This window comes from Mauremys reevesii, linkage group 9 (assembly GCF_016161935.1).
Source record: "Mauremys reevesii isolate NIE-2019 linkage group 9, ASM1616193v1, whole genome shotgun sequence".
In the NCBI taxonomy this organism is placed as follows: Eukaryota; Metazoa; Chordata; order Testudines; family Geoemydidae; genus Mauremys; species Mauremys reevesii.
In genome coordinates, this window is record NC_052631.1 from 94,240,003 (window position 1) to 94,257,614 (window position 17,612).

Consider the following 17,612-nt stretch of genomic DNA (forward strand, 5'->3'; position numbering starts at 1 on the left):
GACAAGAAAGGTGTCTAGTTGCAGTTGTTAGACACATACCGCTATAATAAAGGGTTACCTTTTTGCAGGAGTGTCATCTCTCCCAGAAATCCAAATAAAAACTTGGAGACTCCATCACAAAAACTTTAGCTGATTGAAGTCATGAAGACAGGCCTCAAGACCAACGGCTTGTAATGTAAATACTAGCATGGGTAGAATCAGTGCAGAATCCCAGAGCATTCACAAGGAATTTAAACAGTGGCAACTACTCACTTGTGAAGAACCACCCTAAAAGATTACTCAGGACATAAAAGCAAGCTATGAAGCTTGTTTAATATCCCCCATGGTTACTGAAAATGAGTAATTTCCAAAGAATTTAAGGGTGGTTTCAGTTCAAATACTCCTGATTTAGGGAGATGGGTTTCCAGGAGAGTCACCTGGATAGGTGAATAGGTAGATAGATAATAGGTGAAACAAAGCTCAGCAATTAGAAAGCCTTAAAAACCAAAGCTAATGCCTGCATGCTGTGTGTGTGTTATCATTGATAGGTTGGAAGGAGAGGCAAATTCATACATAATCTGTCATTGGTTTTATCAGTTTGGTAACTACTTTTAACTTACATGCCCACCACATCAGATGGGTAAATTTATTTAAATCCAAATAATTAAGAACAAAACTAATAAGTTTAATTTGTTATCCTATCACACCTATGCTCTGATCTAATACCATCCTCAGAAATCCTCAAATCACAAAAACAGATGATTCAACTTGACTCTCAGTGTCTAGAATATTTTCAAGTCTGATTATATTTAATTCTCAAATTGAGAAAGGGTAATTAATTTATACTGCACTGCCATTCTGGTTGCCCAGTAGTTGATACTACAGAGTAAAACATAATAATTGACTTAAAATTGCGTTAAAGATAATAAAAACTGCCAGTTGTGGGTTTCAGCAGTGAATCTCTCCACCTACACTGGCCTTTAACTTTTATTAAGTAGAAGAACTGGAATCCTTTAAAACTTCTGTTTCAACTGTGACATATGAAACTGTCACAACAGGAAGACAAGTATTTACTCACACAGGGTACCAGACCAATTGTAGTCTCTTAAATTGACTTCAATTTTTTTTTTTTAATTAACCGAACCTTGCTTCTGTATTCTAGGAAGAAACTCCACACCCTATCTTTGACATCACTGAAGGATTCTGCAGCAGGTAGACTTAAACTTACATTATTTTGTCCCGGTATTTTAGGGAGGACTACAAACTGTATGTAATCATATACCATGTATGTACTACAATAAGACACCTACAACGTCACTACTTCAAAACAAGACCTGTGGCTCTTGTTTATATAATCATAGGAGTTATGAAATGTCATGTAATTTGTGAACATCATTTTGGAATCACTGTAAGAATGGGAACCCAAAATTGCTTTTAAAAGTTTTAAAAATGAACAGAAATGCTACCTTACAAAATATAAATAAAAGCTATGGTATCCACAATCTAATCAAGTATGCATTAGGCTACATTACAAACACAGTTTAAAAACGAGAGCTTAGAAGATTAAATGATTCTTACCTGCCTAGATTTGATCTCAGGTTTCTGTGTTTCCCCTGTTACAGTTGATGACACAACTAACACCTAAAGCAGTGTAAGGAATGCAAGTGTTAGTGATGTCGTTATCTATAAACAGGAGATACACAGAACTCTGAACTCAGGACTTGGCAGGTAAAAGCCTTTCAATTCACCTTTAACAGCTGTATTTTGGATTTGAAAATCATATGCAAATAAGCTTTTAGAAGCTAAAAATGTACTGATGTACTAAATGTGGTCATAGCTACTCTTTTGCTTGAATTTTGCAATGGGACTTTATTTTTATATTTTATGCATCACCCACACAGTAATGTCATTAAAGTTAAGGATGGAATTTTAGCTTGGAATAAAATATTGACCATTTTTACTCATCCAAACAGTCCAAAACTTCACACTGTAAGAAGATTTTGTAACCAGAAGTAAAATGTGAAATATATAAAATTTAAAATTACAAGTGGAACTTTTAATTCTAAATGCTGCAGGTGGCTATCTTGGGTTGCAGTCAGATGAAAAACTGATATTGCATTTAAATATTTTCATTCCATTAAATAATTGTTCAAGCACTATGAAAAGCAGGTTAGAAATGGGGCTACTGCTTCTTCTGTAACAATTTTGCTGTGCTAGTGTCAGAACTGGCTCAACTTTTCAGCAAGAATGTTCAAATTTAAAAAAAAAAACAAAAACATTTCACATCTTATTCTTAGTAGTAAAGGTTCCTTACTTGGTAAAATTTTAGATGCTAGGTAAATAAATGAGGGTTTAATTTTTTTTTTTTAATTAACTATGCTTTTACTTTTGAAATTTGGGATGAAATCTTCATATTTTTTAAATATGGGTATTTTTGTGGTATGAATATCTTTTGCCTGCCACCCTCCTCTTCCCCAAAAGTCCAATTTGCAAGTTATGTGGTTCAAGGCTTCATTGAGACCCTGTATCAGGTCAAAAGTATGTTTTAAATGTAAACAGAGTTTTATGCATTCTTCTTATAGCAGATCTGGCATACACCACTATACCAACTGTCCAAACATTTTTTAAAAATACAGATTAATACATACCCTAGCTATTGTGAGCTCATAATCTAATACCTGCAGCAAGGGATTTATAATGAAAGTGCAACCAGACTTAACTAATGCATCAAAAATATTAATATAAAAATGAGAATTGTGAAGAAGTTCAAGATAACAAATTTAAAGCAAATTACTGAGTGTGAAAATAAGTTTATATGTATATTTCTGGGATATCATTACACTGTGAAACCAGTATTAATGCTTCTAACAGAAATAAAAAATGATTTAAAAAAGGTGAATTTATACATCACCAACTTAAAAGACTTGGACAAAGGGCTACCAATAGTGATACATCATAAAAACCTGCACCAATATGTAAAAATTTCCCTTTTAACTCCAGTGAGGAAAAATAAGCCCCATCAGAAGAAGAAAAAAACCCACCAAATTAATTGTACTCTCTTACCACCAAGAACTTATTTTACTGCTGGATATAGTAACATCACCACCAATTAACACAGACAGAACACATTTACTATAAACATACCTCTTCTTGTGGAATATTTTTATCATTTTCAGCTTCAATTCTTACTCTCACAACACCCGATTTGTCCACTATCTCCTGAATCAGTTTTCCATTTTTTCCTATTACTTTTCCTACAGAAAGAACAAACAGAACATTCTACCTTTAGGCTTCTTCCCCAAAATCTGAAAATATTACTATACAGTAGTTTAGTAGTAGAATTCAATAACAATACAAAGGACTTGCTAACACTGACCTAACAGTTTATAACCAAGATTATAAAGTCAATGAGCCATGCACTAAAATGTCTATGTAACCTAAGAAGGTATACATTTTGGTAACCACTTGAAAGCAGCCATATCATCCTATAGGTAAATAGTATTTAATTAAGCAAGTTTAAAATATTTAGATAGGAGTATCTGACAAACAGAAAAACTAGGAAAACTAAGAGAACAAAGGAAATTAAATCACAAAAAAACTAAATGTGTAATATGAATATTTAGTCTTAATGCTACATATCTTAGTCAAAGTGAAAGTTCACGCTGTTTTACATTCTCATTCTTCTTGCTTTTGTAGACTTAATTTAAAATTGCATACAAATATATTCTGGGCCTGAATACAAATTTTCTCCTTTTACAGTACTACAAGTTTACCAATGACAAAAGTGGTTAAACAAGCAAAGAGCAAAGCAAATTTGATTTGCTAGGTCTTCAAAATTTCAGTATTACGTTATATTTTTTGATATCAGAGAGCAAGTTCAGATGGCAAGACTGATGAAATCCTCATATATCAAAACAAAACTTGCTTCTATGTTTGGCAAGATATTTCTGTTATCAGAAAGTATATTTTTAAAAGACAGTTGGAAAGAATTATTCAGAATTAGTCTTACACAAAAGCTTTATAACCAAAAATGTGTATCTCAAATATCCTGGAGGAACAGAAATTTATCCAAGGAAACAGAAGTTTTAATTTGAGAATACTTAAAGCTAATTAAAAAACAAACAATGGAAAAAATCACTTAATGCTGCTCTTATAACTAAAAGAAGAAACTAGATATCCAAAGGCTGGCTAGTGATGCGGTGTTATAAAAGTAATTAACAAGTTACCTACTGTTAGCCAGAATATTTAAAAAATTAATTAAAAAAAGATTAATGCAAATGAGTGTGTGTAACAAACAAAGAAGATGAGCGCCTTTATTATAAAACAGCCTAAGAATTTAAATCTGTTTGTTAAGTACATTCAATACATGAGTTTTAAAAATAAGGGCAAAAAATATTCAATCCAAGACAACTATTTACTTGTATTGCTGGTCTGATTTTATCCTGCAAGAACAAATTGATTAAAACCCACTTTTAATCACACAGGACACGGTTCATATCTGACAACATAATGGAAGTTTTGCTAATATTTTCTTAAATTCCTAGATATTAATGAGGGCCAGGTTTTTACATTACATGCAAGTTTTACATAAATTTTTATTTTAATTTGGCCCAAGTATTACTTATAAGTAATGATAATTTTAGGACGATTTTCATATTTTCCATTTTAATTTGAAAATATTCAGAGAAAGCTTGACACAAGTATAGCCAATTTGTTCTTCTTGACCATGATGATTGCTCTAGGCCCATTACCAGCAAAGTTGAGTCAAAATCTTCTTTTGAATACTTTAATAATTTATTTCATCTGTTGTAAATGTTAGTAAGTTACCAGTAAACATAATAGATGCATATGAAGAGAGCGACAAAAAAAAATCTTATTGGACATTTACAAATTTCCAAACACTATAAGAAACTAATTACTAATTTCCAAACACTAAGTAATTCAAAATGCAACTGCTTATTTCAACAACTAATAAAATGCTAATCTTCCCCCCTTCTCTAAAAATGCAACGATGTATATTATTAATCAGTATGAAATATAGACTCGCATGCTCAAATGGAATCTATGCTTCAGTCTTCAGAATTCACGTAGTCCTTAAGCAGGCAGTGTGTTTTCATGTGGACGTAAACATTTAAGAAATAACAGTTACTATAAAAACTCAAGTATCAGGGGGGTAGCCATGTTAGTCTGGATCTGAAAAAGCAGCAAAGAGTCCTGTGGCACCTTATAGACTAACAGACGTATTGGAGCATGAGCGTTCGTGGGTGAATACCCACTTTGTCGGATGCATGCCGATTCGGTTTAAAATTGAATTTATAGTCTAATAAAATTACAAAAATATTACTACATATATATTTTACAAATAATTTGAGTGCTAACAGCAGTTTTTAACCTAGACAGAAAATTTAGTTTTCTGTCAAGCTATGGGTAAACTAAGTGTGTACTTTGAAAGAGAGAGGGGAAAAAAAAAAAAAAAAAAGGAGTACTAGTTTTCCTCCAAATATCACTTATTTTGGATATATATTAATAAGTACATTAACAAATGTATATTCTTTCTGTGGGATCTAGGTCAAGAAACAAGACTAAGTAAAAAAGATTACTCAAATATAAAATTTAGTTTATTTTTTAAATATTTTTATTTTTAAAGTCCTGAACACATGGAGCAGGAATCAATTAAAAATCCAAATTAAATTTAGCAGTCAGTCTACCCCTTCTGCTTATCATCAGTGAGAACTACAGTTGCGAGAAATTCACAGTAATATTTATTAAATCAATTAAACAGATGAGTAACATCCTGGTACTTGTCTAAAAAGCTCACAAAATTCAGACCATGCCACTTCTGTATTGCTTCCAAAATCTGCTCAACATGCAATGAAGATATCTGCCTTTACAAAGATTGGTGCACATATGTATCTCCAAAAACATATACACTTGTTATCCGCTATTTAAACTCATTCCAGCTAGCAAGCAAACCTAGATATTTTTCTGTTGGTTTACAGTCATGGATATTGCTGGGGGTTGATACATGTTTTAGAGTCTTGACACTTTTTATTGGAAAACTGCTATTAGATGGTATCTGGATATTTTCCTAGTCCCACTCCTGCCCCTATATAAAAGCTTCACAGGGAAAGGGCAATAGAAAAGATAAGCGTAGCAGGAAATTTTGTGAAAAAGCCAATTAGCTTGTTGTATAGCAGAAATCATACTTCTCGACACAGTTCAGGAAATTCATGTATATCCTTGACAACATAGAAACCAGCCTACTTTTTTCACCTGTTTTCTGGTTGGCAAGTTCCTTTTTTGTTCAGAATACCAAAACAAGTGACAAGGAATATTAAAGTAACTGAATGGGTAATTGTAAACAAAGACTGTCTGCTAAATATAAATCTGCAAAAAGGTCTGTTTTCTCTATACAATGGATTTTCACAATTGCAATCAAAAAGTGACTGTGGGAGAGTCATATTCCCTTGTGACCCATTTGATTGTTTTAGTCAGGGTTTCTCAACTTAATTTCTAGTAAACCTATGTACATTGAGGGCAAGTGAATCAGGATTCAGTTTCTCAGCAAAACCAATACATTTTAATAAAACTTTCCACAAGATTCTGTAGGGAGCTGAAAACTTCTCTGGAATAAGAGTAACCAAACCCAATCACAAAACAAAAGAGCAAGCATCTCCAAAATGTTAGACTGCCCTCTTTATATTGTTTCTAAAAGTTAAAACAAGTCTCAACTAATGTTTTTCTACCATTTCAGAGCTAAACTCTAAAACTGACATACCTACTAAGTTTCTTGGGACTTGTATGACATCTTCAGCAAATTCAAGGTAGCTTCTTGCCTTTTTCACTGCATCTTGATCCTAAGAAATAGGAAAAAAAACATAAAAGGGGTTCAATGTTTTCCAAGAGCACGTTAGTTTTATTAAATTTTATTATTTGTCTGGAAGCTTACCTCTCCATAAATATGGAATGTGCAGGTGTCTTCATCAAGATCAATAGCAGTCACACCAGGTACTTTTCTGGCTTGTTGAATATTAGCACCATGAGTACCAATGGCCAGACCCATTAGGTCTTCACGTACCACAAACTGTTCATGAAATCGTGATGCAAGCTGCCTTGAGCTCTAAAGAAAGAATGCATTCCTAGTTAACTTTGATTTTCTTTGATTTTCTAAAAAGTATAGCAATTTACATTGATTTAAGTAACCAGATACATATATAGGCTACCTCCCTATTTTCCACATCAATTAATTTCTAAAGTTCATGGAGAAACTGCCAAACATGTACAATTAAAAAAACCAGACAAACTGACAGAAGCCTTCACCAAATTTTGAGCTAAGAAGGGTAGGGACAGTAATCCCAAAGGTAAGGAGAAGAAGAAAAATTACAGTTAAGTCTTCTTTTCTCCAAAAATACACATATCTGCATGTATAATAATCCTAAAATAAATCTAGATACTAGTACTATTAGAAATATATATATATTTGAAGTGGCCTCATAAATGGTTTGCATCTATCAAATGTGTCACTCAGTGGTAGAAAGTGGAATCTTTTTGCTTAATGTGACATTTTTAAGTTGCACTTTCAGGACAAAGATTGCTGTACAGTACGTGTATGAGGTGAATTGAAAAATATTATTTCTTCTGTTTATCATTTTTACAGTGCAAATATTTGTAATCATTCAATTATAACACAGAATACAAGATAAATATGAAAGTGTAGAAAATCATCCAAAATATTTAATCAATTTCAATTGGTAGTCTCTTGTTTAACAGGGCAATTAAAATCGCAATTAATTATTTTTAGTTAATCACGTGAGTTAACTGCGATTAATCGACAGCCCTAGTAATCGCCCATAGCACTTCCACAGATAAAGAAAGTCCAAACTCAGAGTAAAGAGCTGAGTGGTGCAACAGAGAATGTGAATAGCTTTATTCTGACAATCATGTACCATTAACAAGATAAAATGTGCACCCTGTCTCAGCAGGGCAGTAATAATGATTCTGTAGGCCAAATTGGGACTTCAATTACACCTGTGCAGTGCAAGTGTCTTGAGATTAACTAATGTTACATCTCTGCATGTCCCATTAGTTTTAAATGCAGCTATACAAGCATAACTATTGGCATAAAACGGTCTGCAGAATTATTTTATTTTTATTTTTTACTGGAGATTTTGCACAAAGAAAAAGTAAAAATCAGCTTTCAGATCTGAAGACAAGTTTGCAGGACTGGGACTCAGGAAAACAATTTCTACTGATAGTAAATTGGCTTTTTGATCTCTTGTGGTTCACTGAATTACGAAAAAATGAAACAATTATTCTTCTTTATACATCACAGTTTATTTTGAGTTATTCCCATGTTAATGGAAGTGTACATGATAAGTAGCAATCCACAATACAAAACAAAAATAAATGTCCATGATAAAATTGTTTTAAGAGATAGGATATTTATACTGGCAAAAAAAATGCATGGAAGAAGGTACACATTCTGGTCACTTTAAATCATTTAAGCCATTTTAAAAAATAAACTGTTGATAGGTATCACAGCCAAGTTTCATCCCACTATACAACAACTATAGATTTATCCCACTATTATAGTGGATTCTCAACTGTTTTCCACCCAGGACCCCAAATCCATTCATAGTTTCTTGTCAGAATTTACTGAAATTCCCCAGTCCTTTGAGGTTGCAAAGAGCTTCAGAACTGAAGTAACAGCATAAGCCAATGGCTGGTTTTGAGTGGAAGCTGAAGGATGACAGTGATAGCTGATGTGTGTAAGGAGGAGGGAGAATTAAGTTTAGGAACGAGGTGTTTCTGCTTCCTACCCATACAGTTCTTAGCTCTGGGGAAGTGACACTTCAAGAGGCTGTGTTCTGAACCACCACTTCCCCAGGACCTCACATTGCATGGGCATGGGACAGAGAAAAAGAATGGAGTAGTGGGGCTGATCAGGAAAGGTCAGCAGGACAGTGGGAGTTGAGTTGCTCTTTTCCTAACTCCTGGCTTGGTGCTAGTGCCTTCAAGATTGTACTACTCTTAGTTTCTCAACCTGTGGGATGTACTCCAACAGGAACATTCGTGTAATTCACATGCCAGTTGAATCCCGTGAGTTGTGAAGTCCTGCACTATAATATGTTTCATGAGTTTCTTCCCACTTTAAGATAAAATGAGAAATTAAAACCTCTGAAAATTTAGGCTCCAATATAATAGAACAGAGGTGCCATTTGCCAATATGAAATTTTAAATAGTAATAATGATACTTGACACACAGTTCTTGTCAGTTCTCAAAATTCTTTACAAATATGAGTATTATCTTTGATTTACACTTAGGAAAGTAAGAAAAGTTCATTTACTTTACAGCGAAATAAGTATTTGCTTGCCCACTCTTTTTCCAGGTACAAACACAAGTGAGCTTCCAGACACTCAACACATTCTTGAATCATAATACAGTACGTCATATATTTGTTGTATGTTGATTTGTGAACGGTGTATCTACTGACTAGAAATACTCTACCCTTTGCTCTGCCAACATCATCTGTCTCACCACTTCCTTCATTTTCTTCTCCAATTCATTGTTGTGCTCTTTTATGCCACCCTCTAAAGCCCTTCAAATTCCAGAGTTCCAGGCTCCCACCCTCAACATTTTAAAACCCCATGTGGAAACCTGTTTTTTCTGAGGGCTACAAACACTAACCCACATCAATGTCATGCTATAGCCACTCCCATCTATATTTAAAAACAAACATTCTAAATTATCACAAATCTCCGGATTCCCCAGCATAGTGTTCTCAAATCTTGGTCCAATGCTATGAAGCAATTATTCACTCCTACACATACCCCTGCTGACTCCAGTGGGACTAGATGCCAGATTAGACCCTTAAATTGTAATCTCCTCTGTCAGGGACTACATCTCTATCTGCACCTGGTACAACACTAAGAATACTGGTAGTACTCCTCTACCCCGATATAACGCGACTCGATACAACACGAATTCTGATATAATGCAGTAAAGTGGGTGGGTGTGTGTGTGTGCACTCCAGCAGACCAAAGCAAGATTGATATAATGCGGTTTCACCTATAACGCAGTAAGATTTTTCAGCTCCCGAGGACAGCGTTATATCAAGGTAGAGGTGTACTTAATTATAATACCACTCAGGTAAAAAACTCCTGCCAGTTATAAATGCACAAGTGTTTTCAGTACAGTATTCAGGTTATCTGACGGAGAAACAGATAACATACCTCTAGCTGTTTACTAGCTTCTTCATTCCTCAATATCAGAGATAACTTGGTGCGAAGACTTCGAAAGTGCATATCAATCAGCATATTTGCTCGCTTTGTTGTTACTTCATTGACGGACTACATTATTGATAAAAAACAAAATAGTTGACAAATCTATTGTTCAAACAAACCCTTACAATAGGCAGGTAGGGAAATAGTACTTACCAAAATGATAAGCTGATAGTTTTCAGAATCATATATTACAGAAAATGCTCCAACTGCCTTTTTGAAGTCTTTATGTGCAGATTCTTTGGCACACCTAAGAATAAAAATGTTACCTATTTACAGAATGTTTATTTGATGCATTTGTGGCTCAAACATAAAATTTATCATCTTTGAAACTATTAATAGTAAAATATTTTCTTTGTCGAACACAAGGGTAGTTCTGTAGGTATGTTAAATTAATATCTGAAAACTATAATTCTGCTAGCATGAGTAGATATGGCAATCAGAGTTAGCATCTTTATAGGAAAGATGTAAATAAAAAGCTAGTTCAAATCTGCTGTGTGAAGAATCTAAACAAAGTTACTCCTTCCTTCTGTAAAGGATGTAGACAATCTTTGGGGGAGGGGAGGTGGGAAACAAGGGGGAAGGCAAAACTTCCTTCCTAATTCAAATATAGAAAATAGTAAAAGGCGATATTCCAGTTGTCTTTCCAGATGTGCATGCATGTGTAATTTATGAAGATGCTAAGAAAGATTAAAAGATTAGTAGTCCAAGTATTTTTTGGTCTTCACAAGTGTGGGTATGTGCACACTAAACTTGTTTAAAGGATAATATATTTCTATTAAATGAATATTACTGATAGTTGATGGTAGAAATACAATTTATTATTTAAAGAAAAAAATAAGGAACTATTATTAATTCTACCAGTTATAGTAGATTTAAGACTACACACTTTGGATCCAATTCAGTCACATATCAATAAAGGCTTCCTACACAATTACTCATGACAACCATCAGAAAGTGTCATTAGAACCTTGAAATGTACGTCATTTCTTTGATCTTATGTAAAATATATTTTTCTTCTGCATTTCTGAATGTTAAGTTTTCTCATTTACATTTTAATTACATCTGGCTACATGTCCGTATTACTGTGATAAACACCACATTTAATTTTGAACAATTTATCACTTGGGAAGAGGAGGATAGTTTTCACTAGATTGCTCTCCCCACCTACTGTATTGATATAAGCAAACCCTGAATTCTTCATCAAGTGATTCAGGAGGGTTCTCTTTACAAGTGGCGGTATCTTATATAAATAATGGTTGAATAGTAAGATTTTTTTTCACCCATTTTTCCCATAACCAAGCTTTATAGTCTTAGCTTTGTACTTCAGAAAAATATTTACTAAACTTTATCTATCTAAGCTATATTAAGTACAGTTATTCTGCATTTGATTGATCAGTTGAATTTTCAATTAAATTTAATAAAACAGAGCTTCAAGTAAGGAACTATTTCAACAGAAGCGCTCAAGTTTAAATGTCAAATGTTTATGATTCACCAGAAATCTGAGATTAAATTATTTCTATGTAATTCATTGCAGCTCATGTTATTCCTGCATATGATAGATTCATCTAACACTGCTTTCAAAAAGTGAAATGATGAGCTTTTTAAAAGAAAAAACGTTAAGATCTTATCTCTTTAAAAGACTTGTTTAATCTTAAATACTTAAAAAAAAACCAAAAAACCCTGAGCTCTCTTTTTTTTAATGTATCTGTTAGGACTGAGGATTTAGGATTCTATATTTTGCCTGCCAGAATTGATGATACAACAAATGAAAGCACTGTAAATGCATCCAGTTCTCTACTCAGTAAGATGGGTGGCAGTAAGGTTATAGGAGTTCACTAAGTGGACTACAGAATATTCCACTAAGCTTATAATGTTGAAGTTTGGGGAGTCTTACGCAATAGAATAGCTTCTTTCTGTAAGACCCCTTCTCCGGTTCTGTCTTGGGTTATCTTTTAAAGCTATACAGGGAAGTCAGAGTTTCAACCAAGGTTTCTGAACTACATTCTCCGGAATTTTCAGGCAATTTCATGTCAGTATTCCAGAAGTCTCACAACTAATTGTTCTTATTTCAAACCAGTAGACAGTTTCTGCCATTACTGATTACTATCCAATTATTTAATCCATATATTCACCATTAAAATAACCTACACTTAATATGCAGCATGGTATTTTCCTCAGCCATTAAACGTATTTATATAAACACTTGTCATATACAGTCTGCTTATCAAGTTCAAAAAAATATAAGTATTTTCATGTAGTTTTCAAATAACTTGCTAAGACGCATTCAATTCTTACCAAATTCATTTTTTTCCTATTTATATCAGAAAACAGTAGAACAATGAAACAAAAATCAACACAAAATCTGTCTGGTTCTATACTGTTCAAGACAATGAAAACCCAAAAGGAAAAAAAAATTCCTTATTTCTGCAGGCTTGCACTACCACACTTCAGACATTAATTCCTGAAATGGGCCCAAACTGTTACATTGTTAATAATGTCTACATTTTCTGCACGTTCATCTGATAATGTAGAAAAATACAATTTAAACTATTAATGACAATTTTCAATTCCCTCTTCTCTGAGTTCTCATATTCAAGCAAAATTTCAAAATAAATTATGTATACAAACAGATTTGTACTTACATTTGCCTTAAATCTTCTGGCACCTCCAGTTTGATCTTGTGAAAAGTATCTTTTGTTGCAGGTTTGTTGGGATTCACAGATCTTAAACGCTCAATTGTGACAATTTCATTGTATGTAGCATCACAGGCTGCATATTCTATTACATAAAACTGATATAAAAAATAATAAAATCATCCAAGCTACATGTTTAATGACAAGAACAAGAATTGTGCTATGACTGAATTGAGTGTGAAGTATTCATTAATTATGCAAATAAACTCTGCACTTTTTTAATTTTAGGTAAAAAGACACTCCTAATCAAACTTCCTACTAATGGAATAGCCTACATAGTTACTTAAGAATAAATTTAAAAAGAGAAACAAAACAACTTCAAATCCGATGTCCAGACCGTTGCAAAAGAAGAGAGAAATACAAGAAAATTGAAGTGTGTATGTATATATATTCCTACCTCACCCTTTATCATTCTCACTTTAGCCAGCCACCAGCAACATGGTTCTTTTTCATTTGCTCTGGAATAAACCTAAACAAAAAAGTATAATGTACAACACTGAAGGATGAGAACTGCTTTATATTAATAAAGAAACTTGTGTAGAATTTGCATAAGGCACATCACAAGTCATGACTGATATTACCACTAAATCTGTCTCTGCTATGCAAGAGGTTTTCAAACCAGTAAATTATATAGGATCCATAAAATGTAAACAAAGTGCCTAGTTTAAACACCACAGCAAATATAAAATTATAGCCTATATGAATCTGCAAAAGTCAGGACAATCCTGAATTACTCAAAAAAGCAAAGGAATTCAGACTTATAGGCCAGCTAATATTTCATTTTCATCTCTAACTCTTTTAATTATGTGTCGGTACTGTAGGGGTCATGCCAGTGCACAATATTATAGTCAGCATGGACATACTGAACCTCTCATAATATCAATAAAGCCAGGTTTATACTAAAAAGTTTTGCCAGCATAGCAATGTCAAATAGGGATGTGATGATTTTATGTTATCGTTTTTTATACATCATACCTATGTGACAAAAGCCCTAGTTCAGACATAGTTTTATCAGCAAAGTGGTTTTGCTGGAATAGTTTATTTTGCTCTCTGAACCAGAATAAGCTATACTGCCATGTCAGCAAAACTTTTAAATTTAGACAACAACATTTAAGAAAGGAGTAAGAAGTTTAAACTCGTAAAATAAGGAAGTCAGATGGGTAATAGAGTGACCTTAATTTTTGTATATTATGTTTTCTTAATTGTAATTCTGTAAGATTGAAAGAAGAAGAAATAGTATATTTAATCAACCAATTGATAACTCTGGCTTCAAAACACAAATTGGAATCAGGTACCCAACTTCTACTAATTGTTGCTGTTTGTGCCTTTGAAAATTCCCCCACCCTCAATAATACCATGCAATAAGCCAACGGTTCTCAAACTGTGGGTTGGGACCCCAAAGTGGGTTGCAATCCCTTTTTAATGGAGTCACCAAGGCCAGCATTAGACTTGCAGGGGCCCGGGACTGAAGCCAAAGCCTGAGGCCCATCGCCCAGGACTGAAGCCAAAGCCTCAGTTCTCCAGCCTCCCCTCCCTCAACTCGGGGCGGTGGGGCTTGGGCTCCCTCTGCCCTCCCCACACTCTGGGCAGCAGGGTTCCATGGCTCCAGCCTCCACCCACCCATCCAGGGTCATGTAGTAATTTTTGTTGTCAGAAAAAGATGCCATGGAGTTTGAGAACTGCTGCATAATCTATCACATTACTACCAACATCCTGTACAAAAACCAGTTTTAATTTGCATACAATTACATGAATTTGCACAAAATACTGCCCAATTGTGCAAATGGCTCCAGTTTCCCCATAAACCCTGAAATGAATAGTTCTGTGCCCCTTCAGCAACAGATCTGCCTATGCCTAGCTGTATGTCAATGATGCAATCCAAGAGCTGGCCCTGGGTCAATTAAATATGTGCTTCCCAGCTCCACATCAGTTAATTCTCACCCTGTCAGTCACAAAATTATTTCTGGGGCCTCTGCCCAAAAATCAACAATGCGTTCCCAGCCAATTAGCTGGGGAAGTGAGGAAGACAGACAGCTAAATCACAAGCAGATGGGTTTCCCCCAGAGATCTATAGGAAGGTCTGAAAACTCATCAAGTTGGCAGGTCTGTTATCAATGGGCACTGGGGTATTTTTTAATACATATTACTAAGTTGCTTATTTATCTTGAGGTTTTACTTTATATGTATAGGCCCTGTCTATACTACACCTGAAACAGTTCTGGCTAACATGATTCAAACCCAAGCATATACTAACACAGTTTTCTTCATCAATGAAGACATGAGGATCCAATTTACAGCACTGTTTGTAAGCCAACTGCTATCATTACCATGGAGGTCAGGGAAATAACTGTAGCATACAAATCCCTCATGTGTCAAGGATGTGGTTTACAACTGTCAAAAGAAGCTCTTAAGTAGACTCAACATTATTTTATATAATGTTTGATATCAATGAGATGGCGTAGTGTTGTACTTATTCCCACTTACTTAGCTGATATTCTAAAAAGGTACTGTTTAAAACATAATACATACCTCTACTTCATCACTTTCATTTATATCTTTATTATAGCCTGCAGGTGGTGGAAACCTCACATCATGGAATGGAATTTGTCTCTCTGGCTGCCAGCTGAAAACAAAAATACAGTGATAGACGGGCCCATGTACTTTCACTTTCTTTTTAAAAGGATCACAAGTATTTTCGACCTGTAAAGTTCACATCTTTACTTTTCATACATTTTCACACAAAAACTTCATGAAATTTAAATTAACAAAATCTACTATAGAAATGTTGCAGAAAAAGTTTTTAAAATGTAGTTAAGAATCTTAAAACTAATAGAAGTATTAAAACTATATCAGGGACCTTCTTGAAGTCTGGAGGCAGCAGAAAAATCTTTTGGTTTCCTTATCACAAAATAATTCCCCCCAAAAATCAGTATTTTGCTCACAATACTGTCAAACACCTAGAAGTTCTATTTTTATACTAAACAAATTCCAAATTCTTCTATTTTTGAATTTAATAAATAACCCAAACTTTATTGAGCAGAACATATCAATAACACTGATCATTTAAAGGTGTGCAGTAAAGTATTGAAGATTTCATCAACTTAAGGAATATGTGCTGTATGCATGTTATAACCAGGCTAACATGGATATTCAAGCACAACAGCTTCAAGAGAAAAAGACAGCTTGGAAATCTAGCTATGTTTTTTTTTAAAAAGTTAAGTTTCAGGTTTTATATTTTCTCTGTTAAACTAAAATGAGTTGACGTGAGATTCAATTGCATTTTCCTGTATCTTTAAATAATGTGTTTTTCACTTCCCTGTTGCCATTTGAAAGAACCAAACAAATTAATAGGGGAAGTTCAATGACTTTATAGTCAATTTTACTGTTTCTCCTATACACAGAGTATTGAACAAAGTAAAAACAAACAGAAAAAGAATTCTCTCTAATTTCAGTTAACAGTGATAGTATGAAGAACGAGGAGTATGTAAATTTTTTTTCAGACATAAGTATAACTTAAGTTAAAAGCTTCCCTTCAAAATGCACTCTTTCCTCAGGTCCTATAACACCCATACTTTTAACAGAAGCTAGCAAGGAATGTCCCAGCATACACTTAGTGATGTCACCTCAACCACAAAAATATGCTGGAGAAGGTTTATAGAGGTGTGCATTGTTTTCCTCCATTAAAAAACCAACAGAGATATAAATACAGAATATTACAAAGATTTTTCTCTTTTATACGCCTCTAAGTGTATGTATTCTTAAAAAAAATGGAAAGGGGTGAGTAGCACATGGATTTCTTGCAAGGGGCCTGCCATAGACCCCACTGTTGATGATGCTACATTTTAAAATCAACTCAGAATATCTTCTGTAATAATTTGGTGAGTCTAACATCTCCATTAACAAGAGATACTGGTTGAATTCATGGACCTGCTTTTGAGCCATCCAAACATAATACATAACATTAGTAACACAGCAATGTTTACCTTTGCCTTGAACAAAACAAACTTATTTTATTACATCTTTCCTAGGTAAAATTATAAAACAAAATGCTATCATTTTTATTGTGAAGAGCAATAGCATAAGCGTTCAGATTTTAAATGTTTTACAATTTTTTACCCATTCCGAAAAAAGCATTATTTATGTATTACTAAGTTAGACACATTAAATAAACACAGTGTTAGATTTAAACTTTGTGAAAAACAGCAACAGTACACTTACTTGTTTTCAAATGCAACTGTTATTGAATCTTCATGTACATCCTTTACAAATGCCTGTATGAAAAAAAATAGTAGAATTATGGATAGCGTCTATATTTTAAAAATATTGCGATCTTAAAGCTTCTTTTTTCCACTGAAACTCAAAAAATTAAGTCTGTTTTAAAAATCAGCTGCTCTCTCTAATTTTGCAGTATTTTCCTAGAAGATGGCAATATAGAGACAAAGTTGCTGACATCTTTGTACTCCCGTGGTTTATGGACACCAACCAGTACATTGATATGCTTATGTAGTACTCAAATCATACATTTGAGTTCTTTTCACTATGTTCTTTTCACGTCTTAAAAGGAACAGTGTGTGATACAAACAGAATGTATGAATGTTAAATGCATTACGTATAGTTACTTAATATGTTATGTTAATAAGGTTTGCCTAAAATTCT

The 17,612-nt window shown here is 33.8% G+C and overlaps 1 protein-coding gene across 3 annotated transcripts in view; it reads right to left on the reverse strand.

The window, feature by feature from the left end:
• The window catches only part of FMR1 (FMRP translational regulator 1), a 46,931-nt gene that overhangs the window by 19,476 nt on the left and 9,843 nt on the right, over positions 1-17,612 (reverse strand). For 2 of the 3 annotated variants that reach the window (XM_039488011.1, XM_039488013.1), the window contains exons 2-11: positions 17,175-17,227; positions 15,486-15,579; positions 13,354-13,425; positions 12,906-13,054; positions 10,417-10,510; positions 10,213-10,329; positions 6,929-7,099; positions 6,758-6,836; positions 3,124-3,233; positions 1,558-1,620 (exon numbers count right to left, since the gene is read on the reverse strand). In XM_039488011.1, the coding sequence (XP_039343945.1) occupies positions 1,558-1,620; positions 3,124-3,233; positions 6,758-6,836; positions 6,929-7,099; positions 10,213-10,329; positions 10,417-10,510; positions 12,906-13,054; positions 13,354-13,425; positions 15,486-15,579; positions 17,175-17,227 (1,002 nt within the window). The remainder of the gene's footprint in view (positions 1-1,557; positions 1,621-3,123; positions 3,234-6,757; positions 6,837-6,928; positions 7,100-10,212; positions 10,330-10,416; positions 10,511-12,905; positions 13,055-13,353; positions 13,426-15,485; positions 15,580-17,174; positions 17,228-17,612) is intronic. The other variant, XM_039488012.1, reaches the window with a different exon arrangement.